The 27,467-nt window shown below is 40.0% G+C and overlaps 1 protein-coding gene across 2 annotated transcripts in view; it reads right to left on the bottom strand.

Moving 5' to 3' along the window:
* FAM204A (family with sequence similarity 204 member A) overlaps positions 1–22,658 on the bottom strand; it is a 33,352-nt gene extending 10,694 nt beyond the window's left edge. Inside the window, exons 1-6 of one of the 2 annotated variants that reach the window (XM_055299828.1) lie at positions 22,615–22,658; positions 17,556–17,797; positions 16,947–17,034; positions 16,789–16,819; positions 16,529–16,628; positions 4,370–4,459 (exon numbers count right to left, since the gene is read on the bottom strand). In XM_055299828.1, coding sequence (XP_055155803.1) covers positions 4,370–4,459; positions 16,529–16,628; positions 16,789–16,819; positions 16,947–17,034; positions 17,556–17,789 — 543 coding nt within the window. In that variant the 5' untranslated portion in view covers positions 17,790–17,797; positions 22,615–22,658. Of the gene's footprint in view, positions 1–4,369; positions 4,460–16,528; positions 16,629–16,788; positions 16,820–16,946; positions 17,035–17,555; positions 17,798–21,952; positions 22,085–22,614 lie in introns of those variants that run through there. The other variant, XM_055299827.1, reaches the window with a different exon arrangement.
* Between the last annotated feature and the right edge of the window lie 4,809 nt (positions 22,659–27,467).

Below are 27,467 nucleotides of genomic sequence, written 5' to 3' on the forward strand. Positions count from 1 at the left end.
TGCCCCAAACTCACAATCACTTACTCTTCAAAATCCCATCTCTCATATCCGTGGTAACTGGCACCAAGGGAATAAATATGAAAAATTAAATCTCAAACTGAACTATTTATTCAAAAATTCTATCTAGATTACTTTATTCTTCATGGATGTTTAATGACCATCAGTATCTTTCTAAAGTCTGTGTCTGAACTGCAAACACTGTCCAGATGTTTTGCCATTTATGCAAGGAAAAGAATAGAATAAATTTTATTTTTTCTTTTAATCAGTATTCTTTAACCTCACACTAAATAAATTTAACTTGTTTTACTAGAAGCAGGCATTATATTTGTATGGAAGTAAAAAAGAAAAAAAAACTTGAGAAAAATGCTTACTATCCTTACAAATGATGAAAATATCCTCTATTTCTGAAGCAATCTCATTTATCATAAATGTACCAGGAAATAACACGCTTAAAATGGAAAATACCTAGTGAGTGCTATGTGATTCACATTTCTACCAAAGCAGTGAAACAAAACAAAACGCAAAAAAAGAAACCTACTATCAAAGATAACACACATCTCGGAGGCTGGTAAGGCATACAGTCCTGTACATTCTGACACGCAGCTTCAAATGGCAGAGGAAGGAAGGCTCACTAGTGATCCCTGACAAAGCAGGTAAGGTGGGAGTTAACATGCAACTGCTGGTGAGCACAGGGCCACGGTGACCCCATCTCCTCCCAGTGCATCATTTAAAAAAAACTATATCCAATTTTTCAATTGTCCAGGTTTTACAGAGAGATTTAACAGATACATAAAAGATTATATATAACTCAATATCTCACTTAAGACAAATTTTAGGTCTGGTTTGCCAGGTAAAGATGAAAAATACAATCAAGTAACATTTTAAAAATCTAGTTTGGCAACCACCATGATTAATAACTGTCCTAAACAGGAAACGAATTAGCAGTGGATGCTAAAACCAGTGGGTTAAGTATAATGACAGGCAGAATTTTTACACAGTCTCAAATTATCACCCATCTTGCCACGAGATACTTATTAATTACATATGGGGAAAGAGTAATGTAATAATAATGTGGAGAAACCCAGGGACACTGCCTTACCAAAACTTCAAAGTAGTATCATCAATAAATGGGACAAGCAGATACCATGTGCCTCCTAGTATCTTGCGTTGAGACAGACACAGCATCATTTATGTGATATTCCTGCCAAAAGTGCATGAGGAAACAGTAGATAAACCAAAACTGAAGGATATCCTACAAAATAATTGGACTCCTCAAAAATGCTAATGTCCTAATAAATAAAGACTGAGGAACTTTCCAGAATGAAGAAGAATAAAGAGACATAACAACAAAATGCAATGTCCTAGGCCAGGAAGAAGAAACCATTTTTTCTGCTATAAAAGAAATCAGTGAGACATTTGGCAAATCTAAATGAAGTATATAAATCAGGATGAATGGTAAAGCAAATGTTAAATGTTAACGGCTTGGGTATCTAGGTGAAAGTGAATAGAAAATCTTTTCACAAGTTTTGCAACTTTCTGAAAGTCAAATTATTACAAAATTAAACTTTTTTTTAAACTTGAATACATTCAATTTTTAATATTTCAGCACTATTAACTTTACCTAGAAAAAAACACAGAGTCTGCAATAAAGTAAATGCTTCTCTCTGAATTCCCCCTTAAGATGGGGGTGTTAATCAACAGAAAAAGACAAAAAGAAAAACAACCAGCCATGGTGGATCATGTGGAGCCCACATTCTAAAGCTGCAGACTAGGCCTTGCATTATTTTTTCTTCTGGTAATAAGCCAAGATCCGAAAAAAGTAACTGACCTGGGGCCACTTGCTGAGTCACACTCACCTTGTTATTTGGTAGAGATCACAAAATACCTAACTCTCAGGTCTTCCAAGAGGAAGACTGGACAAGCAATGACACGGGGACACCAGTTTGCTGAATCCTATGATCCCTGAGAGAGAGGTAATGACAAGTCTACAGTGTTTCTAAGAACAATCAGGAAGCCATACCCTAAGGCCTCACTGGATTTTATTATGTTTCTATCCTTAGCTTTACTATAACTATACAGGCATTTCAGAGATCAGCCACATGCTGATGGTACAGCATTTGCTAGAGAGCAAACAGTCATAAATACCCACAATTTTTAAAGAGATTCAAGAGACACCATCTCAAACATGTGGCACAACATGGACCAAAGTGGTGTATTTAACGACCAGTTCTCCAAAAGGGTTGCTTCTGACCCAAATGAGGTGGATATTCAGAGAAAGCTGCCAAAGGCTTCCATACCTGCCTATTTAGATGTGACCAAGACTTAGTGATTGATTGGTGTTGCTGCCCTGTGAGCCTTTGAGTCTCTGAAAGCCCACTTATGCCTTCAGCCACTACCTCCATCATACATCCTACTGTGCTTACCCCTCATCATCCTTGCAGCCAGATCCACTTTCATCCATGGGACTCTCTTCCAGTCCTGAAGCATATCCCTCCCCACCCTTCTCTGACATTTCAAGGTCAACTCTCTCTTATCGAGGTTGTGGTACCATTCAACACACTATCAAATTCATCTTATTAAAATATAATAGGGGTGCTTGGGTGGTGCAGTCTATTGCAGTCGGTTAAACATCCAACTTGGTTTCAGCTCAGGGCCATAAGATCAAGCCCTGCATTGGGCTCTGCACTTAGAGCAGAGTCTGCTTGAGATTCTCTTTCCCTCTCCATCTCCCTCTGCCTCTGCCCTTCCTCATCCTGTGCTTGTGTGTGCTCATGCTCTCTCTCTAAAATAAATCTTTAAAAGAAATGTAATACTTGAATCTTTGTTTGAAAACAGAGTGATAAAACGCTATTGTATCTAATAAATGTTATAATCAATACAATCAAAACATGACTACTAAAAAAGACAGCAAATGTCAAAGCACAAGAAGTAAAAGCTGGGAAGGGAAGAATGAATCTTATGAGAAAAAAATAAACAATTTTTTTTAAATGTCACTTTTTGAAAGGCCCCCTAACTGCCATTTATACTGCTGCTTGCTTGTGTCTCAAACTCAAGCTCCAAGCTTCATAATTTCCTATATAGTAGCCATTTAATAAATAAGCACATATATGTAGACATGTCACAAACATTAAGTATTAACTGCAACAATTGATCTTAACGGTTTATGGGGAAAAAGATAACTTCTGAATCCCAAAGCCTCACTTCTGGATTGTTTATTTCCCTACATAAAAACATATACCTCACAAGATACTTATGGCCAGCATCCAAAAATGGGAAACAGACCAACAAACAGCAATAAATAGTGGATTTTTTGCCATTGGCAGCAGAAGAGTGAAATGGTGCTTCCAGAGAAGGATTTACTGAAATAGTTAAGTTCATCACTAGCCTCATTTGTTTAGAACAAATGCTCACCTGTAGGTGAATTAAGAAAGAACAGGGCACATGGACAGCAACTTGCACAGACAACCAATGATGCTCTCCATGCAATTAAACCTCTGGGAGTTTAAGAGTAAGGTGAAAAAGGTAGGGATACACTAAAAGGAAAGCTATGGTAGAACTTTTTCCCTAAAAAAGACAAAGAATCACAAAACCCATTAACAACACCACAACATATGCCCATTTGAGGTCTTTACTCTATGTGCAACTTTGCCTACTGACACCCAGCAGCAATTGGAGAAAAGGTGCAAGTCACAATCTTCTGGAAGCCTTGTGTACTTGAAAAAAGAATATTCAATGTCTCTACTGGTTTTATATTCTAGACTATAGGTTTTAAAAAGCTGAAATTTTTTTAGGGCTGAAAGTTTAAAATATGCAGGGAAAAAGCATTTGGGGAGGTGAGGGCAAGGAAAACCTTGAGATGTGACACTGGAACACACAGCTGCCCTCAGGGAGAGTTAAACAGAATTAAAGATGCAAATGGAAAAAGAAAGCTAGTCTTTTAATCATAACAGGAAAAAACCCCTCTGAACTAGGTGAAATCTAGGGTTGAATATCAATCATGAATTATTTCTACCATAAGTTTTAGACCAGAATAATTTAAAAACATTGAAGACAAAAATAGAACCCAGCCCTTCAAAATAAATGGCAGTATAAGACGAAAGAAAATGGACAGAAAGGAAAATCTAAGATTAAATATTTGAGGGGCGCCTGGGTGGCTCAGTTGGTTAAGCGTCCGACTCTTGATCTCAGCTCAGGTCTTGATCTCAGGATGAGGTTCAAACCCCACACTGGGCTCCATAGTGGGCATGGAGCCTACTTAAAAAACAAACAAAAAAAGCTAAGATCAAGTATTTGCATACTAAACTTACTTGTGGTCACAAAAAGAATGTACATTCATTTTAGAAAATCTGGAAATACTACGTTGACTCACCTCTCGAGTAGCTAGCTGGTTGCTGAGTTCCTCAGCCTTCTCGATGTTCCATTCTTCCACAGCCTGGTCTATGCTCTTTTCAAGGCCCGACTAGAAAGCAAAGAAACCTAAAACTTAAAGGCAGGAAAGAAAGGCAAACAATTGCTGGCAAAAACTATGTCACAGGGCTATACCGAACATGTTACTTAGACCACTGAATTTTCATGGTGACCCCTGTGGTAGTTGGTACCATTCCTATTTACTGATGAGAAGGCCATGCAGAGATACCAAATGGCTTAATCAAGGTTAGATAACTTCCTGAACTAAGAAAAAGGAGATGCCAATCCAGACTTCTGTGACTTCAAGGACTACACTTCCCCTTAATTACAATATAATGTTAATGATAACAATAGTTAAAATGATGGCAAGCTTATTATGTAGTAGATTCCAGCTTAGTATTATAACAAAGCTCATTTATCCTCCCAACAATTTCACAAAATACTGCTATCCTGTTTTTGAACATGAGGAAACCGAGGCCTCAGACTCACTAACATGGCCAAGGTCCCAGAGTCTGCAAGTGGTAAGGCTGTCACATGAATTTGGGTCTGCCCAGAGCCTGTACTCTCACCACCTTCCCCTGCTCCTTCCTGTAACTGAAGCCCTCCTTCAACAGCCCTCCAGCATCTGACTATGGGTATTCAGGTAGATATTAAATATGGGAGGAATGTTACATAAGAGAATGATTTTATTTTCCTATGAAAATGTTTTTCTTTATTAGCTGAAGATGCTTCAGGAAATCATAATTAAAATTTTCATGAGGCTACCAAACAGATGAGGTAGGATTCATCATACATTTATGGAAAGATGCTTGGACTTATATAACTGAATTTAGCTTGTGGAAATAGTTACCACAGAAAGTTTTAAAAATGTTTAAATGGTCTTATATTGTTTCTCACAAGAAAATTTTGCCCTAACAATGGCTTAGCCAGTGTGTCCTCCACATTTTCAGTTCCCAATTTCTCCCTCATCTAGTAAAAGGGACCCCGGGAATGCCTCTGCCTGTCAGTGTACTGCTTAATTATACCCATCAACTAAGAGAAATTTTGTTCCTGTATAGCCTCTGTTGAAACAAGACTTAAAAATGTCTATACACATGGGCACCTGGGTGGCTCCTGGTGGCTCAGTGGGTTAAGTGTCTGCCTTTGGCTCAGGTCATGATCTTGGGGTCCTGGGATTGAGTCCCAAGACAGGCTCTCTGCTCAGTGGGGAGCCTGCTTCTCCCTCTGCCCCTCCTCCGTGTTTTTTCTCTATCCCCCGCACAATGGAATACTAGTCAGCCATCAAAAAGAATGAAATCTTGCCATTTGCAATGATGTGGATGGAGTCAGAGTGCATTATGCTACGCGAAATAAGTTGGAGAAAGAAGAATATCATATGATTTGACTCCTACGTGGAATTTAAGAAACAAAACACGTAAGAGGCACCTGGATGGCTCAGTCAGTTGAGGGTCTGACTTTTGATTTCGGCTCAGGTCATATCTTGGGGTCTTGGGGTTGTAAAAATCGAACCCTATGTCAGGCTCCATGCTGGGTGCAAAGTCTACTTGGGATTTTCTCTCTCCTTCTCCCTGTCCCCTTTCCCCCCACATCACACACACACATGCTCTTTCTCTAAAGTAAATAAATCTTAAAAGAAACAAAACACGAATATATAAGGAGGGGGAATAAAAGAGAAGGAAACAAACCATAAACTCTTAATGATAGAGAAAAACTGAGGGTTCAGGGAGGCTGATGGGTGGGGGAGGGGCAAAATGGGTGATGGATCTGAAGGAGGGCATATGTTATGATGAGCACTGGATGTTATATGTAAGTGATGAATCACCACATTCTACTCCTGAAACCAATATTACCCTGTATGCTAACTAACTAGAATTTAAATAAAAATTTGAAAATAAAAATAGTGGCCATACATAATCTGCCTAAAAACACGGAACACAGACAGGCAAGGTTATCACTAGTGTCCCTGTTGAATGAAGATCATCCCTTCTCACAATCCCTTGCCCCATCTAAGGACTTGATAGGATGACACGCTTATCATCCTTGCTCCCAACTGTAGCCTGAGACCATCATTCAATAGGCCTTAGTCTCTGATCCCAGGCCATGTGGCTCTCCTGTCTTTTCCCATTCTGGTCCTATGATTACCGATCAGTCTCCAGAAATTCTTTTTTGTATTTCTGAAGAACTCTTCTCCTCGTGATCCAACGAACACCCTGGACTCACTTTTCCAACATCCTTCATCCTCAGGGACCTCTAATGCCCATACCAGGATCCATACTCAAGGTCTGTGACACACCAAGTGTGGTGTGTGCACCTGTTCAGGTCTGTGAATAGTGCCAGTCCATGACCTGAGCGTGTGCCAGAATGCAAATCAACTACATGACTATACAGCTTGGACTTTTGGTTTAAGAGGAGAGGGGGAGGGGAGGAAGAAAAGACTTTCTCAAACAAGGAAGTAGTACACTGAGTTATATTCAGACACAAGCTCTGTATGTCTTAGAAGACCAATACTTTGAAAAGGTTCACTCTGGGCCATGCAACAGACATCACCTGAAAGCTCCAGTTCCAAAGCTTTACAGTCTGGAATTCTTTCTAAACTCAATATTCTGTCCTTTCACTAGTCTCAAGTCTTCATAGCCAGTGAACCTGCCTTGTCTTCATTTGAAAACCTACCCTGGCACCACCATATTTATTCTCCCAGTCCTTCAGGCCCTTCTTGGATTCTCCTGCCCTCTCTCTCTCTGGCCTGCCATCCATGATTAACCTTTTCAAACTCTAAGCCAGGAGTTCTCAAAGTATATGTCTGGAGCAGCAGCATCAGCACTACCTGGGAACTTGTTAGAAATCTAAATACTCTGAATCAGAAACTGGGATCAGGGCCCAGCAATTCATTGATGCTTATCAGGCCAAAGTTTAAGAACCAATGACCTGGCACGCCTGCATGGCTCAGTGGTTGAGTGTTTCCCTTCAGCTCAGGTGATGATCTCAGGGTCCTGGGATCAAGTTCTGGAGCAGGCTCCCCACAGGCTCCCTCTGCCTCTGTCTCTGCCCTTTCTCTCTCTCTCTCTCTCTCTCTCTCTCTCTCTCTCTCTCTCTCTCTATCTCATGCATAAAAAAAAAAGAAAAAAAAAGAATCAATGACCTAAGCAATATGTACAATTTCCTCCCACATTTACCTTGTTTTGGCTCTTTCCAACCACATATTTCTACTACTTGAACATCTAGGTGTCCCAGCTGTGTCAGAGAAAACCAAGTAACTCAATTCACTGGCTTGTAGTAAAAGACGATCTTCAAATTCAACTGAGTGGGCTCTAACTTCTACCCTTGAAAGTTCCCACATTCCTCTAAGAAGTTGTTACATTTCTACTTTTTCAAATGCCCTCAACCCTACCTCCATCCTTTTCAGATTATAACTCTACCTTCTAATTCATGAGAGGCTGAGGCAGAGTGGGAGGGGAAGAGAAGAACCAAAGAAGGGGCATTGTATGTCCCTTCTACAACGTTCCTCTCATCAAACCTCACAAGGTGTTATCTTCACTCACCCTGTCCCTCTGTCCCTACTGCCTCCAAGAAAGAATCATCTCTTTCCAAAACTAACCGTACTACCTGTGCTCATCCTAATCCTATCTGCTTACATGTCACCCAGAAGCCTGCTCTTTAAATTTTCTCCTCTTGGGGTGCCTAGGTGGCTCAGTTGGTTTAGCATCTAACTCGTGATTTCAGTTCAGGTTGTGATCTCACAGTCATAAGATGGACCCCCAAGTCACACTCCAAACTCAGTGAGGAGTCTGATGAATATTCTCTCTCCCTCTTCTCTGCACTCTCTCTCAAATAAATAAGTAAATCTTTAAAAATAAATAAATAAAAATAATTTTCTCTTCCCCCCCTCCTTTTTCATTCTTCTCACCCTACAAACATGTCTGTCTTTCCCATTCTGGACCAGGGACTGGATGAGATGACACAGCTTGCTTCTCAGGTTGGTACTTCCTTTCTCTCTTGTAGGTCAGTGTACTGAGAGGCCTGTGTCATCCCCCACTGCATTCTCTATTCCTTTTGTCTTCATCCTTCTCTGAAACTCAACAATCACAAATAACACCATTTGTCCTCCTCCTACCTGATCATCTATTATGTCAACTACATCCTCATTCTTAAAACTACCTCCCCAAATATAGAACTTAAATCTCCTTGGAGGTCCTTGATCTCCTTTTCTTGAATTATAACTCTAATTATGACAGTCCTCAAGGCTCTGTGATTAGACCCCTTTTCTTCTGACTTTTCCCTCTTCTCCAGTAATGTACTCAGTCCTAGGACTTCAATTACTTCTTATAAGCTGCTTCATGTATCTTTAAAATTTCAAAACATCTGATCTCTCGGCTATACCAAGATCTCTAACTCCAGCCACTTGCTAGTTATCTTTATATTGAAGCCTTGGAAAGGCAGGGTCTCCAACTTTTTGTTATGCCTACAAACAAGCTCATCCCTTGCTGCCCTGCTTCCCCTTCAGAGCTGCCCACCCACTCAGCCACCCCAGACGGGAATCCTCAGTGGTCTTCAATGCCTGCAATCCTGTGCTCTTATTTTTAACTTTTTTGTAGGGTATCTCATGTCTCTTTTCTGGGCTTCTTAGAGGCCTCATCAACTTCTGTTTGGAAGTTGATAACCTTCTCCAAACTAGTCTTCTACCTTTTTCAAGTAGACACGCCATGTCATTAGCCACCTTGAATTGCAACTGAAATCCCTCTACAATAGTTTCCCACAATGCTTTCTCAGCCCCATCTTGGGCAATGCTGTGCTTCCAATCTCTGGTCACATTTACCAATCTCTTAATGTCCTTGGTGCCTCTGATATATTTCTACCAGAAAAATCTTAGCCACCCTAGTATGTCCCATGTCAATGTTACCTTCTCTACCTCTACAGGTTCACTCACCAATACATCCACTGACCCTGCTTCACTCTGCCCTGTGCCTAGTACCTAACTGCCTTCCACAGTGCTTTCTCTAAGCTGTACTATCACTGCACTCCATGACTCTCTTGAGCACTTGTGGGTCTGTCTCCCCTGCTGGGTTCCAGGCTCACTAAGGGCAAACATGTATGGTCACTGGCTTGGTGTGTCCTACCCCTAGCCTGTTCTTCTCACACAAGAGGCTCACAGCCTACATTACTGAGTTAATGGTCACAGTGCAGTAATCCATGGGTGTATTAATACTGAAAAGATCCCACTCGGGATCCCTGGGTGGCGCAGCGGTTTGGCGCCTGCCTTTGGCCCAGGGCGCGATCCTGGAGACCCGGGATCGAATCCCACGTCAGGCTCCCGGTGCATGGAGCCTGCTTCTTCCTCTGCCTATGTCTCTGCCTCTCTTTCTCTCTGTGTGACTATCATAAATAAATAAAAAAAAATTTAAAAAAAAAATTATGAAAAGATCCCACTCAAATGAGGAACGCTTATTACAAAGCCATTGCTTTGACAAGTTCCCAAGAGAATTCCACAACAGTAATGTTGGATTAATAGCAGCCCTATGGTTAAACAAGAGTCATATTTTATTATGCTTACTGATGTATAAATCTTTCCCACTGCTAGAATATGCATTTCTTGAGGGCATGAAGAATATCTTCTCCCTCTTGGACTCCCAGTGCTTAGCACAGTCCCTGCCTCTGGACTTTGTATTTATTATTCACTTTTACAATAGAAATGAGGTATTTTATTTAAGAAAAGCTAATACAGTGGCCTAGTGGGCCCTCCTTCCAGCACAGGATATTAGGTATCTCCTCAAATATATATGAAAACAAAATACAGCAAACTTCAATTTTTCCTGCACCACAAATTCTGGGGAAGCAGTTATCCAAATCCAGACTTAATCTGTCCCAGCCTTTCATTTCACTAGCCTGGTCACTAATGGCATTCGTTCTTGGGACAGTCTGGGTTACTCCACATAACAGCTCTGTATGTTTCCCTCCAATTATGTAGGCTTCCTAAGATTAGTTAGACCTGGGTGCTATACTCCTTTACTCCAGGACCTACAGTAATCGCAGATCAGTGCATAATCCATTCTGTTTTTTTAGCACCAATACCCTGAATAAACCAGTGGTCTGCTTATCAAGTCATTTTGTTGTATCAACTTGCTAACTTTCCTTGGTTATCATGGAGTCAGCATTCACAGTTAATGTCACAAAGGTGACATTAACAGAAAACAAGAATATTCCCCTCTCCCAGAAACTTATATGAACTGCTGAGCTTCTAAGTATAATTTTCACTTAAAAATAAGTCAGCTAAAATTACAAGTCTCTCTCTTTATCATTAACTAATTCCTATTCCCCCAGTCATTCAGAGCACTAGCATAATATAGCAGAAAAAGCACTGGAAGAGAAGTCAAGAGAGGTGGTCACGGCTCTGGGTAAATGAGATTTCCTTAAAGAGAGAGCAAAGCCTCGGTTTCCTTCAAGAAAAGGAGATGATGGGCTTGATAACCAAAATTCTCTCCTAGAAATAAAATTCCACTCCCATGTTCAACTTTGTTTTTAGCTCTTTTAAAACTTTTTTTTTTAATTCAACAAAATTTCACTGGATACAACTGTTTCCTTTTTCTCTCTTTTCTTTTTCCTTCTTTTTTTTTTTTGATGATTTATTTATGTAAAATAAAACAACTCCTTCTGACTCTGAAAAATTTCTGGTTCCACATGCACCCCCAAATTTTCTGCTTCTATAAGAAGATATTAACATTCCAAATACATTCAAAATGCTAATATTAGTTTAAAAAAAAATCCTAAGGTAAAACATTCTCATCTTCTTAAGACCGTAAGTTAGTAACAATTTACAAAGAACATGGCTGGTAAGGTCAGACCCAGGGATTCAAATTCCACCTCCTCTACTTACTGACCAAGAAACTCTGGGTGATTCTTAGACCTCTACAGGTTATAATTACCTTACCTCCAAAAAGAAGGTAATACCACATTCTCTGCAAGTTTATGGTAAGGGTCAAAGAAAATATATGTATAATACTGAGCAAAACTCTAGAATATAGAGTCATTTGATAAATAAGCTGTTCATAATATATTATCTAAGTATTAGGATACCATTAAAACCAAAAGGCCTAGCTAGCTCCATATGGCTACAGACCTCATCATAACGTACCAAAGCCTCAGCCCCAAGTCTAAGACCCAAGATTTCAACTTTGAGTCAGTAAGTACTCTCATGAAGTAAGATTTGAGTAGTAAGTCTTTTAAAAAAGTCTTAAGTTAGACCCAGGCATACCTCTGTTGGAATTATCTCTAATGTCTCTCATAGCACAGAAGTGAAATTGATGATACTCTGCAGGGCCTTGGTGTGCTTCTAAGGTACCTTTTGTCAGGAATCAGAATTTAGCTTAAGATAAATATACCTCAACAAATTAAGAGTCAAACAAATTTAGAGACGGCAATTTGGCCACAGGTGGAAAAACATCCAAGGCTGGTATCTAATAGGTTCCCACGAGGCCATAAGTAACCTCTAATTAAAGTTTTGCTGCAGACGTCAAGAAGACAACTATCAAAGAAATGTATGGGTCCTAAGGTTTAACATGAAGGACCAATCAGCCACATGTGCATATGGAGGATCTCTTTTAACATGTGATTAAAGCTCCTTTAGTCAAACTGTACAATATAGTTCTATAGAAATTTTGCTACTAGGGACACCTGGGTGGCTCAGTGGTTGAGCGTCTGCCTTTGGCTCAGGGCGTGATCCCAGTCCGGGGATTGAGTCCCATGTCAGGCTGCTTCTCTCTCTGCCTATGTCTCTGCCTCTCTCTCTCTCTGTGTCTCTCATGAATAAATAAAATCTTTTAAAAAAAATTTGCTACTAAATTCTTAGACAATTTGTCCAATTCTTAAAGCTTAATACAAATGAACTATTCACTAAAGTTTGCTGTGCTCTAATTAGACCTAAATATCAAAGGAAAAAAAAATTAGGTAATCTCTCCATGAAGGAGAGAAAATAAACTACTAAGAATTAGGGGTGTTAACTTTTTTTTTTTAATTTTTATTTATTTATGATAGTCACACAGAGAGAGAGAGAGGCAGAGACACAGGCAGAGGGAGAAGCAGGCTCCATGCACTGAGAGCCCAACGTGGGATTCGATCCCGGGTCTCCAGGATCGCGCCCTGGGCCAAAGGCAGGCGCCAAACCGTTGCGCCACCCAGGGATCCCTAGGGGTGTTAACTTTATGTATAAATCATACCTACTTAAATTATTTGAATCACCACCTGGGTATAAAAAGCTAATGCTTTGCAATTGTGTAACTGACACAAGGGGAATGGCTATGGTACCACTACAACTCTCCCCTCCACCACCACCATTTCTGCCCTGTCCAGACCACTACTCTACATCTCTCCCTACCACCTCCCCACCCCCATCACCCCCTGCTCCAGCAGGCAACCTTTTATCTCATCTGTGTATTAGAGTTCCAAGTAAGATTCTGGTTGGAAAAAAGCATTCTGGTAAAAAATAAAATAAAATAAATTTGAAAAAAGCTACACTAAACAATTAAAAGTTTCTTCTCAAAAACAACTAAAAAATTTATCAAAGACATTGTACACTTACTCTTAAAATTATTAAAATTTAACTAATTTTTCATACCCAAAAGTATCCATTAAGTATATATAAAACTTCAGTAATGACTGCTAACTAATCAAAATGATTCAACTAAAGAATACTTGAGACATTTATAACAAAATTAATGAGTAAAATTTGTTCTAAAGAAATTCCTACATAGATTGAAAATAATTATGTTATGATTACAGAATTATTAATAAGCCCCAAAACTACTGCCAGAGACACGATTATAGCTGTAATTAATACAAAGAACACTTTAAAACAGCTTTGGATACTAAGAAAATTACATTTAAAAAAAAATCCTCTCTTCATTGTCAGGAAAGCAGGTGACAGCAGTGTTGTAAATGCACATAGTCAGCTGAGCGATAGTTTTAGCTTGACAGTGTTCAAAAAAAAAAAAAAGGAAGCAAGCAAGCAAAAAAAGAAAACACTGGGGGTGTGGGGACACCCCCACAATAGACACAAGATTAAGGAATAAGGAATTTTGTTTTACCACTCTTAAGGACAGAGTGAATACAGAAGAAAAGGGCTCTCTCAGATATGGTAACGGATCAGCCTCTGCTCTAGAGAAATAATAGACTAGAAATCCATGTTAGTTTTGTCCAAACTGCATCACAGATTTTCATGATCCTCTCTAGATTTCTTGAACAGTAGCTTTTATCGGCTGGACTTACATCTATTCTTAGCTTTTATCTTGGTGTCTCCACTGTGGACATTCTTTAATGTCTATTTACTCTGTAGATTCATAGTAGATTTTAGCATGACAGCAAAAAGGGTGCATGTAAAACAGTGAAACAGCGATCCCAAACCAAAGGGAGAGTGCAAACCTGCTGGCATGTACTCATAGTGAACTACTAAGAGAATATGAGATAGTTTGGCCTCACTAAATCCTTCCTTTTATGCTTGCATTTATTTATAGAATATTAAGTGCCGGCAAAATCCTGGGCAGAGGCAAGCCTGGCCAGCACCAGTTTCCTTGTTTAGAAAAATGCCATAACTTTCTTAGTCAGATGTCATTCCCACAGAGGAATGTCTACTGTTAAGAAAATCCAAACTCATAAAATAGATTGAGTGATCACAAAAGGATTTATAGAGGACTTCCCTTAAACAGAAACCTTGTTTTTAAAATGACATTTGACTTAAATTTCTTTTCCTAGAGTACATCTAACGTATAATGTGAAATAGAATATTGATTCATAAAAATGAGTTGTTTAAAAGATTGTGCACAAGTAATCCTAACCTTTATTAAGGTTACTCTATACAAATCTCAAATTTTAGACAATGAATAACAGCAGTATCTGGCCAGTATCAAGAAGGTACAATTTCATATATGTAGGGTAACAATAAAATTCTAATATGGAGAGACTGTAAAATTTTAAATTTTTTACTGTTTAGAATGGTTAGCAACTTTACTTAGAAATCGTTTAGATACTCTGAAGTCAACAGTTCTGAGAAGACTTAACAGAAACTATAAATAATGGAAGATCAAAGACCACCTAATTCATGAGTAAAACTTTTTCAAAAATTCATTTAAGAACCCATATTTAACCATCCCTTCCCTCAAAAACAACCATGACTCTATAGCAGGTTGGCCAGAAATCGGCCCACTGCCATCAGCCACAACCCTCCACCTCATGCTTTTAGAGTAGGCTTATGTAGTCTAGAGCATCCTTCTCACAAGCGCCCTCTTCCCAGCACCAGAATCATAGGGGCCACCAAGAGCAGAGCATCTACACATTACAGTGCTGACCAGCCGTTGGGCAGTGAAGCAAAGGAACTGAGAACGGTGTCATAAAGCCTGGGTTTTAGTTTCAACTGAATGGCATTTCTGCACCTGCTTCACACTTGTAAAAAAGAGATTACTCAGTAGTAGCAATGAGAGTGGCAGAAAGTGATCCTGGTTGGGGTGCCTGAGTGGTTCAGTTAGGTGTCTGACTCTGGATTTTGACTCAGGTCACAATTTCAGGGTCCTGGGATCAAGCCCGACATCAAGTTCCTCACTCAGTGGGGAATCTGCTTGAGATTCTCTCCCTCTCCCTCTGCCCCTACCCTCATGTGCACACACACACTCTCTCTCTCAAATAAATAAATAAATCTTAAAAAAAAGAAAAAGTGATACTGGTTCTAATTCCTCAGTGCTCTAGGAACTAAATGACAACAATTCTTGGCAAAACCGGAATCAAAAGGTTCACATGCAAAAATTCTACTCTGTCAGTTCCTTAATGCACATGCAACACCACCCAATGATGGGTTTAATATCTGAGGTTTATTTCACAAGAAATATCGATTAGTCAGCTAATGGTCTCTATGTACATACAGTAGTCTACAGAAATGATCTGTGAAGGAGGAATCTGTCTAAACAGGCAGGATACAATATACTTGGGCTTCAACCAGGGAGGCTCTTGAGCCTTGAGCCCTAACTCAGTGTTCAATTTTCATGCTCCTGGGGTTCACATTCCCTGATGTGAGTATGTAAGTTACTCATTCATTCAAGACTCTACTAAGTATTCACATCACCTATCGACCGATGACGTCCAAACATGAATCTCCAGTTCAGATTCTCCTCATTTTACCAACTGTCTCTCTGCTCCCACCCACTTAGATCACCCATGCTCCAAAATGAACTTTGGACAGGCCACATTCTAAATCTTCTCCCCCTACTACTCCCCCAGCCGTCCCACCTTTGTATTCACACCACTGCTGCAGGTAAATCCCCAAACGGCTCTTTTCCTCCTCACATCCCAAGTCCTCTCCATCACTTTACAAAGCATCAGAGGCAAATACTGTCCATCCTCCTTCTACAGTAGACCCCCAATCCATCCACTCTTCTTCATCTTCAGCAGCACCATTCTTGTCCAAGCCACCGGCCTCTCGTGCCTACAAGAATCTCTTTACTCTTCTCTAACTTACTCTTGCTGCTCCACAGCCCATTCTCCACACAAGAACCATCATTTTAAATAGCACTTCGATCATATCACTCTCTTAACTTAAATTCTTGAATGACTCTCAACTACATGGTAACTCAAACCTAATTCCTTATTCTGCCCCTTCAGGCCCTTCACAGTTTGGGCCCTGGCTGCCTGCCTCTCCAACCCTATCCTGAGCCACTCTCCTCCTCCATTAATTCCATTCCAGCCAAGCTGACATTATCACAGTTACTCAAATGTCCCATTATGGCTCATTGCCCCGAGGACCTTTACCCAGGTCACTGCCTCTACAAGAGCATTCTGCATAGAGATGGTTCCTTCCCATCCTTCAGGTCTCACTGAAATGGTATCTCCCAGAAAAGGCCCCCCCTTGACCGCCTAAAGTGGGGCCTCCATTTTAATTTCTTCACAACATCCTGTTCATTTCCTTCTTAACATGATTTTTTAAATGATTTCTAACTATATATTTACTTCTTTACCTAGCATCTTGTTAAGCATACAGTAGGCATTTTAACTTTTTCACTGAATTAATTAATGAGGAGAATACCTTAGGCAAGGCTAATTACAAACATTTCTAATGGCTAATATAAGATGCAATAAAAAAAGATCTTACCTTATCGATTTTTTTCTTCTTAACAGGGGGGTCAAACCTATCATTGATTCCAAAATACTGAGTAAGCTCCTTCCACTGGGTTTCACTTGGGGTCTGCTCACTGCAAGATAGACAATAACTTATTTTTAGTGTCTTTAATTGGTTTCTACAATTACAAATCACAAAAACTAGTTCTTAGGTTGCAGACATAAGTAGTTCAAATACTGATACAAGTTTTACAGGATTGTCTAGAAGAAACAAATATTTTAAATTCCACCTACCTATGAGACTCTTCCTCATTCTTCAATTTACCTGAAAGGAATTCACAAAGTGTCAATACCTGAGTGTTTGTCTGTTATTTCAAAATTCATGCTTATTAAAATTAGTCACAAATTAACATTAGCACTATTGACAATTAACTTGAATTAAAACAAAACACCTTTCCTGGAGCGTTTTCTTTTTTTCCTTCTGAATCCTGAAGTTGAGGTTTTCTGTTCAGAATGTTTTTTATGCAATTCTTGAAATTTCTATATAAATGTAAAAAAAAAAAGTAGTAAGTAAATTTTGAAGCAAAGCATATGTTCAAAAAATTACAAACTAATAAAAATATACTCCAGCATTTATAAAAATACAAATTTAACAAAAGTAGTTTTCTTCTGGAGATACTCTATTCTCTAAGACTCTCCCCCAACCTGAGTTTTTATCTTTATTTATCTCGATATAAGTCAATCTGATTATCTGAGAGTAAAATTCAATGACTCATACAGATAACAAAGAGATCAAATTAATATAGGAACTTGTGTATCATGTTGGGCAAAGTAGCTAATCCTACTAAATGTTTTTCTTCCTTTTTATAAAAAACACAAAAATGAAAGCTAGCGTCTGAGTGCCCAATGGGTTGACCACACACCCAGAGTATTCTGAGTCAATATTCCCTACCTATTACCTCCCAAGAACACAGGCATTCTGACCATGGCAGAGAAACACACTGGAGCATGCACAGACACACATGCACAGGCTTTAATAAGACACACAAGAGAAAACCTACATGCCACATATTTAAGGGAATTCCAGAAGGGCACTCTTCATATGCATTGACATTTGCCTCTCCTTCAGGTTTTGGTCCATCTGTTGGGAAATCTGAGACCTCTGTTTTTGTAATGGCCCCATCTTCTTTATCTTCCTGTAGGTTAAGTCCAGAGTTCTCTAATGGGGTTTCATCTTCAGAATTCAATTCAATATCACTTTCATTTAGGCCAGGAGGTAGCAGCCCACTCCACATCCTTTCTTCTAAAAGGAAAAAAGATGAATTTAGACCTACAAAATGCACATGGAAAGAAATTTAAAACCCCAGGAGTCTAGCAATTATCCCAATAGTACGGGAAGAGCCCGTGTAGACTTTTTTCTTTTAAGCTAAAATGAGATTTACCTTCCATATTAAAAGAATTAACATCTTTGTTGTATACATTTTTTTTTAAGAGTACAAAGTAGTTTAAGCAAGTCTGCTACAAGAGGCACCTACAGATGAATGACTTAAAGAAAATAGGACCTGGATTCTCTAATAAATGGATAATTTTGTTTAAAAATAAATAAATTCAGTAAAAGCAGTCATTGTTCAAGAATGTTAAGGGCCTAACAATATAAACTTCACACAATTTAAGATTTATAATATTGTATTTCAAGCTATCACAATCAAAAAAGAAAATAAATGAAGTCATGTTTCACTGGTATTGAATTGAACTTTCAGGGGACCTATTGTCAAAGGAGTAGAAAAACAATTATTCAATGGAAAATGTTTAGGCTGTGCAAGTGGTTTGAGGAAAGCATGGTGGTAAAAAGAATGTCCTAGTTTAAAATTTTACACTGTTGGCTAAAATAATGGAGTATTAAATGTTAATCTTGACAATTTAACAAAAAAAATACAGCCTTTTGAGTAACAATACTGCATTCAGGAAGCTAAGGTTGAAGTTCAGGATAATATTTATCATTAGCTATACGGAGCATTGGTAGAGAGAATATTAACTATTGTTAAGTTTATCAAAAAATGATTTTTAAAAACTGGAGTTACAATCATTTGCTAAAATGATAATAACTGAGTATACTTTCACTAGTAATCTCCTAGTATACATATTGAGGCAAAACCACTTCATTCAAAAGATGCCTAAAAAGAGAAGTTGATTGTACTGCTCATGATGTACTACCCAACCTGAAGGAATAAAATACAAGGATGGACATCTTTTTTGCTGAGTTTTCTGCCTCCTATTGTGATTAACCTAATGAGGAAACTACCACCATTGTCTCTGAGACAAAGGCATCACAGGATTTTGCATTAATCTGAATAATGGATTCCTGATAACCTTTAAGGAAGGCTCCAGGTCCACATAATCAGATCTTACTTCTGGTGGTTTGGGTCCAGCCTCCTCAGTTGTTAGAAGGCTGAGTTGTTTCCGCCTTCTGAAACAACCTCAACAAAATACTCTTTGGCTTTTTGAGAAGGGCTCTGACATCTAACTGCTCCTGTAATCCTGACCCCACCATATATTAGCACTATGAGGAAATCATTTTTACCACCTCTGACCCTCAGTGTTTCCCACTGTAATACAAGGATAATTATATTGCATACAGGGTTATTCTGAGAATTAAACAAGATAAGCCATGAAAATGCCACAATAAATGGAGGTTCTAGGGACTTGATCAATGCTGAGCTTTTTTGCTATTAGTATTTCTGTGGCAATGTATTATATTTTTATAATTTCTATTATGGGTGGCAGCATTCAAAACAAGGTAGTTTTGAAGTCTCTAAAGTTGAGGTGCATTCACTTAGCAATTGATGCCAATCATTTACTTCTCTGATGTCCACAGTTTAACACAAGTTTATATAAAAAACATTGGTGTCTGGTTTTCTAAATGGAACAATAAACCCAGAAGCAGAAAGATAATGGAGTCTAAGTGTCAAGGCTCCTCTTTTGCACAGGTCTTTCCAAAGCATTATACCTAATTTTATATTTAGAATTTTCATTCCTTTTCTTAAAGAAGAGACCTAAAATTATATAAGCTGCAAGCCCCATAAAACGTGGATCCATCCCTAAGCCTGGCCTGAGGATTTTAATAGTTGGAATGGATAATCTTTAGATACTCTGTTAGCACAAAAGATATCATGTGAAATATGCCAATACTGAAAAACGGATACTATGCCATCAATAAAAATATTTCTACTGTTCTGAGGAGTAGATAGAGTGGGAATGATTATAAGCTCCAACATGACTTTGCCACTGGCATATAATATACCTTTAGGCTCATTTTCTATTTCAGAACTTAAGAACACCAACAAATTTCAGATTCAGCTTCCTTAACAAAGTGGGGGTTCTGTTTTAAACCATGTTGTTTTTTCCCTGTCCATAGCATCTTGCGCATGGCCACTGTGTGCCAGGCACTCTTTTAAGACATGGGGACAGGCAAAAATATCTAACTTCATAAAGCCAACATTCTACACACATGGCAAGCGTCTCTGTCCATCAGCAGCCAAATAGCTCTCCACCCAGACTTCAATTGTGACTGCTAATGAAAGGCATGCGCCTCTGATGGGCACAGTTCTCCTGCTAGAGCACTGCTTCAATACCCCTATAGAGTGTGTCTATGCTCTGGCCACCCAAATGTGCTTCACCCTGGGGCGCACTCTCGGTTGCCCTGGAGTTGCCTTTCCCCATCACCTCTCAAGCAGCTTTTTATTTTTTTACTATTTTTTTCAAGCATCTTTTTAATCACATTTTAGACCTTCCCCAAATCATCTATTTTTAGCTCTTGTTGCTGTGACATTTAGCTCTTCAGTATGACATTGGCTGGTACAATAATTTCTTGTGGGTGCACATGGGAAAAAGAAAAATTAAAATAAATTTTAGAAAGTAGATCCAAATCCATAAAATAAGGCAAAATTCAGACAACACATTTCTGAACTCAATTCCCGAACATCTTTAAAGTGATGAGCCATTCTCCTGTGATTCTAAATAGAAACACACACACACACACAGGGACAACTCCATGGCCACTGATAAACAAAGATAACTCACTGGGGGAGCCTGCAAAGTGGTGCTGCCCACGTGAGCAGCAACTCAACTGTAAATCAGCCAATATCAAGTGGCTGCTTTATGACTTGCTTTGGACTCACGTTTGAAAACACTGTCTTTGAATTCACAGTATATATATGTCACGCATACATTTCCAGTCGTACCATGGTACCAACTATGGTACTAGGTTAGGCCTGGCACTCACTCCTGTTTTGGCTGCTATTAAGGATGATTCTCTAATTCTCTGAAATGTCTCTCACCCAGTGCCTTTATTCTAAAGCAAATCATCCCAAATTACCCTTTAAATCTGAAAATTACTCAGCCATTCTCAAGGGATGTGATATGCCAGTCAGATGCAATACTGATTAAACCCCAATACCCCAGTGGATAAGGCTTCTCTCCTCAATCCTGCCACCATAGCCAAGATTTCTAGTTTTCAGTAAGACTGCATGTCAGACCAAACACCTGAAAGATGCTCTAAAGAAAGCAAAGGAGACCGCTGTTACACAGAAAAAAAAAAAAAAAAAAAAGAACCAGAAAGAAAAACAAAGCAAGTCAATGCTATATATGGCATATAAACAATGTCACAAACCATGTAACAGAAATTCTTTTACCATTAATCCCCATAACAACTCTTCCACTATAAATTACTATCTACAGCCCTTTTACAGGAGAGGTAACTGACTTGCCTACCGCACTGTGATCTGCTTATTTTACAAAAACAGAACTCTATGGGCTTCGACTTAGAAACTTTTAGAGGATGCAATTTAAGTAGCAATATATTCTTGGAGACAAAGATTTGAGGGTGGATCTGAAATGACTCTAGCTTGTAATTTTGGTAAAATCTGCTTAATTTTTTTTTTTTTTTTTACTTTCTAAAAAGCCGAAATATCATGTTAAGATGCTATACGAAAACGTATACATAAAAACCACATTCAGAGGTTTGGGTAATAATGTCACCATTTTCTGGAAGATCAAGGCCACTGCTTATAACCAAACCCAACCTGAGTCATTTAACGGGTACCTGGTCTCCTGTCTCTGATATTCCACAATTCCAATTCCACTTTCACTATACGAAGCGGTCTTATTTCCCATACTTTCGCCTTCGACTAGAATCATCACAGAAACCTGAGTTCGGTCTGATGTGAATTTAATTCTAACTTGCATAATAATCTTATAAACCACCGCCCGGCAGGCATCCTGTGAAATGATTTACACCACAACCAGTCTCCGTGACTTGGAACTACTTCACTTTTGACGAAGCACGTTACCATCAACATCCGTGTCCATGTCCTGTTCATGAAGTGTGCTCTCTTTTTCTCAAAAAAAAAAAAAAAAAAAAAAAAAGGTAGAAAGTACGAGACTGAATCAGAGGCCTGACCTCCGGTTTAAGTTCCGCCATCTGATTCTCCGGACCAATTCGGCAGGATTTGGTACGTGTGCACAGGTTTCGATGCGATGCAAGTATGTGTTCGGTCAAGGCCTGGAAAGACCCTGCGCGGAGAGACTTACAGTTGACCGGGAACACTTCGAGGCTCATTTTAGGTCGGATGCCGCTGTGACAGTACTTCCTGCGGGGCTGCCCGTCCCGGAGCCCGGAGCCCGGAGCCCGGAGCCCGGAGCCCGAGCGGGACACGCCCGGCCCGGCCCGGCCCGGCCACACCACCAAGCGCCGCACAGTCAGGGCGGGACGTCGGGCCCGCGGCCCGTCCCAGCGACCGCAGCCGTCCACACGAGCCTGCTTCCCCCCCGCCCTGGAGCCTCCTCGCCGTCTCACTCTGGCCAGGCCGGGACGGCGAGCCCCTCTCCCCGCAACAGGCTCGGGAAGACGCTGCGACGTCCCTTCCCAGCAAAGAGGGCGGGGGGGGGGGCAGCCTCACCGACGCTCCCGTGAGCCCAGCCGGGGGGGGCTTCGCTGGCTCGCCCGTGAGGCTGCGAGGCCGCCCACACTTGCCCCCTCGCTCCCCGCACCCGGCCTCCCGGACCCGTCAGGTCGGAGGCTCGGAGCGGCCGGGAAGCGGCCTCCCCATCAGCCGTACTCACCCGTCGGGAGCCGGCCGCCCGGCAGCCATCTTAAGACCCAGCCAACACCGCGCCTTCCCATTGGCTCCGGCTTCTCAGCCAATGGGCTGCGGCCGTTCTGGCCTCGGGTCGTCATGGCAACCGGCCGCGCTCCGCTCCGCTTTCGGGTGCGTCCGCAGCGGCGGATTCGTTTCTTTCTGCTTCTTTTCCTTCACCGTTTCCTCTCTTTTCTTCTGGACCTTTTTAAAGGCTTTGGTTTCCCCCCACCCACCCCACCCCCCATTCCCTGCTGCTCGCTGCTGTTGAGGATGAGGAAAGTGCTGGTTTAGCCCTTGACCTGAGTTCATGTCCCCCAAGGAGGGGAAGTCCGATGTAGATGCTCTCTATGCTCTTCTGGGAACATTTCCATTCATTCATCCTTTTCCCTCCTCCCTCCCTTCCTTTTTCTTCCTCCTGTACCTAGTTATTGAGCAGGCACCCTGCCAGAAACAGCCCGGACTCCTGCTCTCCTGGTGCTAACCATCTGCTGCACTGACCAGATGTGGGGCCTTGTCTAAAAAGCTCATTGAACCCCTTTTCTGTGACTGCCACTGGTTCAGGCCCCCGGGCAGGACTTGGGGGAGCATAGAAAATAAGTAAGGAAAAAGAAACTAGAAAAAAAAAAGTGCTATGAAGACTATAAAGCAGGATAATGTGATAGTGATGAGAGAGCAGGCTATTTTAGAAATGCTTCTATTTTCCAAAATTGTGCTCTGTAATAGTGATAAGACTAAAAATACTTTCCTATTTTTTTAAGTATACTATTTTCCAGTTCGTGAGGATGATAAAATACACATAAAGTCCTTAACATAATGCCTAGACCACAGTGATTTTGTCTTAGCTATACTCTAAAAATGTGAAAGAGTTTTGCATTGCACTCTAATATATCATGATTTAGTGTAAACAGATGTTTAAGCTTACTAGGTAACTATCCATTACCTCACCCTCAGTGTGTCCCAGAAGGATATGCCAGGTTTATGGAGTATTTTCTGTAAGCCCAGAATCATAATAAAACCTGAATCACTCAACCTTGGGTCACTCAAGTCCTTCATGCTGACCTTCTCAGATTCTAGAATAGAAACAGGTCTGAGGGCACCTGTGTGGCTCAGTGGTTGAGCATCAGCCTTTGGCTCAGGTGATCCTGAAGTCCTGGGATCGAGTCCCACATCAGGCTCCCTGCATGGAGCCTGTTTCTCCCTCTGCCTGTGTCTCTGCCTCTCTCTGTGTGTGTCTCTCATGGATAAATAAATCTTGAAAAAAAAAGAAAAAGAAAAAGCAGGTCTGAGCGATATCAGGATCTGTGTGAAACTCTCTTGGCCAATTGTGTCCAGCTTCTCAATAGGATTTTTCCCCAATCCAAATCTTTTTTTTTTAAGATTTTATTTATTCATGAGAGATACAGAGAGAGAGAGACAGAGATACAGGCAGAGAGAGAAACAGGCTCCATGCAGGCAGCCCAATGTGGGACTCGATCTTGGGACTCCAGGATCACGCTCTGGGCGGAAGGCAGACGCCCAACCACTGAGCCACCCAGGCGTCCCCCAATCCAAATCTTTAACAAGTTAGGCAGTTAAAGAAAGGATGTGTATAAAAGTGCCGCTATGGCTGTTGCATTTGGGTCTCTTAGTTACTGTCTTAGTCTGCTCATGCTATCATAACAAAATACCACGCACTGGGTGGCTTAAACAACAGAAATTAATTTCATACCACCCTAAAGGTTGAGAAGTCTAATATCAAGATGCTGGCAGGTAGGTTTCATCCCGGAGTGTTTTCTCTTGGCTTGTAGACAGCAGTCTTCTTGCGGTGTGCTCACGGGATCTCTTCCTTTTGTGTTTGTAGAGAAAGACCCTGTGTGCATGGGAGATAGCTATCTGGGGCTTCTTCTTATAAGGACACTAATCCTAGAGGATCAGGACCCCACCTTTATGACCTCACTTAACCTCCATTAATTCCCTAGAGACCCCATGTCCAAATGTGGCCACACTGGGGGTTGTTAGAGTTTCAACACAGCAGTCTGTGGGTACCTAAACATTTGGTTCATAACCAATACTGTTGGTGGAAGTATGACCAGAATAGAGAAAGAGAACACAGGTAAGACACAGGGTCGGTGGGAAGTGATGCTGACCTGCTTAAGAACTGTTTCTGCATATATTCCATCAGAGTACTCATTACTCAGTACATATAAATGTACGAAGGATACAGGAGAAATATAATTACAACTACTTCAAAGATGTAACAACACTAGATTTCATATTAAAGGTTTTGGAAAGTCCTACTCCCAAAATAAGTAAAGTTTAATATTTGAGTATTCTCAAATGTCTGATATTCTTATCATATTATTGGATTCCTATAATAAATGTAAATAGCTCAGACTTTTCTTCTGGGTCTGGTTGTAAGACTTCCAGTCTCTGAATATCATTGTTTTGCCAGTTTTCTGGGGGAAATGTCAGTCATTTGATTTATTTTAATCAATAAATTTACCTCTCTTCCAGCAAATTCCTGCCCTGGAAACCTGCCAAACCATGCATTTTGTGAATGAAATACTTGTATTTGTGAGATTTCTATGAAACATAGAATTATTGAATACCTTTTACTAAATCACAGTGAATGTGATGCAGCTAGTGAATTGGGTTTGAATTGTGTTGCATCTGCAACTAATTTCAAACATGTAAGTTTCATTTAAATTCTCAAACATATCTTAAAAATCATAAAGCAGTTTTTCTTTGCCAAGAAATATTACGGTTTATGAAGAGTTTTCCCCTATTTTTAGTGATTTTTTTTCTTAGTGTGGAGATTACAAGTCACACTCATGTTATAAAAGATTAATTGTGGAGGCTTTTTTTTGGTAGCTGTAAAATCTCTGATTGATGAAAATTTCCCCAAATATAATGAAGTCCCTTAAATATTTCTCAGTTTGGAAAACTGAATGTGACTTTGTTGAATATATAATAAACGTCCTTCTTGCTGAGACTGAGAAAGAGAATAGTTAATTTCCGTCTGTACAAAATGCTTAATGTTCTGCACTGAAAGAAAAGTAGTCTAGTGACGTATACAAAAGAATAGAAACAAGGGAGTTCTGAATTTTAGGAAATGTGTGACCATTTCTCCACCTGGATTTGCTTTCTAAATTTGCAAACTGAAGCATCTATAAATAGTGCTAGCATTCCAAGAATACATTGAACAACTAACACTATGACATCAGCAAGAATTGACATTCGAGGAAACAAAATTTCTATAATAAAGGATGTTGACAAAGAAATACACTCTTTATTTATTGGTCATGTCTGGTATTTTCAACTTCTTCAGTTCCAATAGGTTGTACATAAGAAGAATGGGAGGGCAGAAAAGGAAGGCTTTTAGAGCATCTCTGTATGCTAAGTATTTTGCAACTGATAACATACAATTTCACGAGATATGTACTGTTGTATCCATTTTACAGGCAAGGAAACTAAGGTCTTAGGGTTTAAGAAATTTGCCTAAGGTGACACGGCTAGTAACACGGAAGACTGGGGTGGGAAGTTTCACTGGACTCTGAAGATCATGCTCTTTTCATTAACACACACTGCCCCCTTTTAAGGTTCCTAATGAAACCCAACTTGGTATAGTCAACAAAATATAGACATCACTGCTACTGGGTGGGATGTGTACTTGGTGGGAGCTGATGAAAAGAGAGGCTTCAGCAGCAAAATGTGTCGTCTCTTTCCATCCCCTTTAGTACACAGTGAATGATCAAATTCCATTAGAGGCATCCCCTTCTATCATTCCTGGTTTGCTACATTGAAGTCTATATTAGTCTCCCTTTTTCCAATACCTTCATCTCCTAAAACAGCCCACTGCCTGATTAATATCTCTAAATGAAGGGACATGTGTGAAGCTTTTAACACAGAACCTGGCATGTAGTCAGTAGTCAATAAATATTAGTTTCCTTGCCTTACACATAAAAACTAAGGATTGTATGTGTGTGTGTCTGTGTGTGTGTTGGAGGTTAGGAAGACTGAACAGGCAGCAGAAGGATTTTTAGGGCAATGAAAATATGCTATATGATGCCAAAACAATAGATAAATGTCACTATACATTTGTCCAAACTCATGGAATATACACCACCAAGAGTGAACTGTAATGTAAGGTATGGACTTTGGGTGATGATGATACATCAACACAGGCTTATCATTGGCAACAAATGTACCACTCAGTGGGGGATATAAATCATGGGGGAGGCTATGCATATGTGTGGGGACAATGAATATGGGGAAGAATCTCTGTACCTTCCCTCAATTTTGCTGTGAACCTAAAACCGCTCTAAAAAATAAGTCTTTTAAAAATCAAAAGAACAATGGTTCATTACTGGTGAAAACTACATGAAGTCCAAACTTTAGTGTCCTAAATAAAGTTCTCTGACACGCACACACACACACTCACAAAAAAAATATATAAGGAGTACATAAATGTTGACACATTACCAGATTAATCTGTCAACATCTTTGTGGTCCTTACTATGTGCCCAATGATAGCACTTTGCTAAGGTTCAAGGAGAATACAAATGAAGTATATGAACTGGCTTGTCAAGAAGTTTGTAGCCTGAGACATCTAATGTGAATATAAATTATACATTTTACACCATGAGTACTAAAATTGTAAGGTGCATAGTGTAAGCAGAAACTATAGAAGTCCTGTAGAATGGAAACGTAAGCTAGATGGGATTCAGCATATGCTATTTCCTCTCACTGGGATAGCTTACTCTTTTAAACATCTACTTATCTGTTTGAGAGAGAAAGAGAAGAGGGAGAGAGAGACCATGGTGGGGAGGGACAGAGGGAGAGGGAGAGAGAGTTTTA

This window comes from Nyctereutes procyonoides, unplaced genomic scaffold, assembly GCF_905146905.1.
Source record: "Nyctereutes procyonoides isolate TBG_1078 unplaced genomic scaffold, NYPRO_anot_genome, whole genome shotgun sequence".
NCBI classification, from domain to species: Eukaryota; Metazoa; Chordata; class Mammalia; order Carnivora; family Canidae; genus Nyctereutes; species Nyctereutes procyonoides.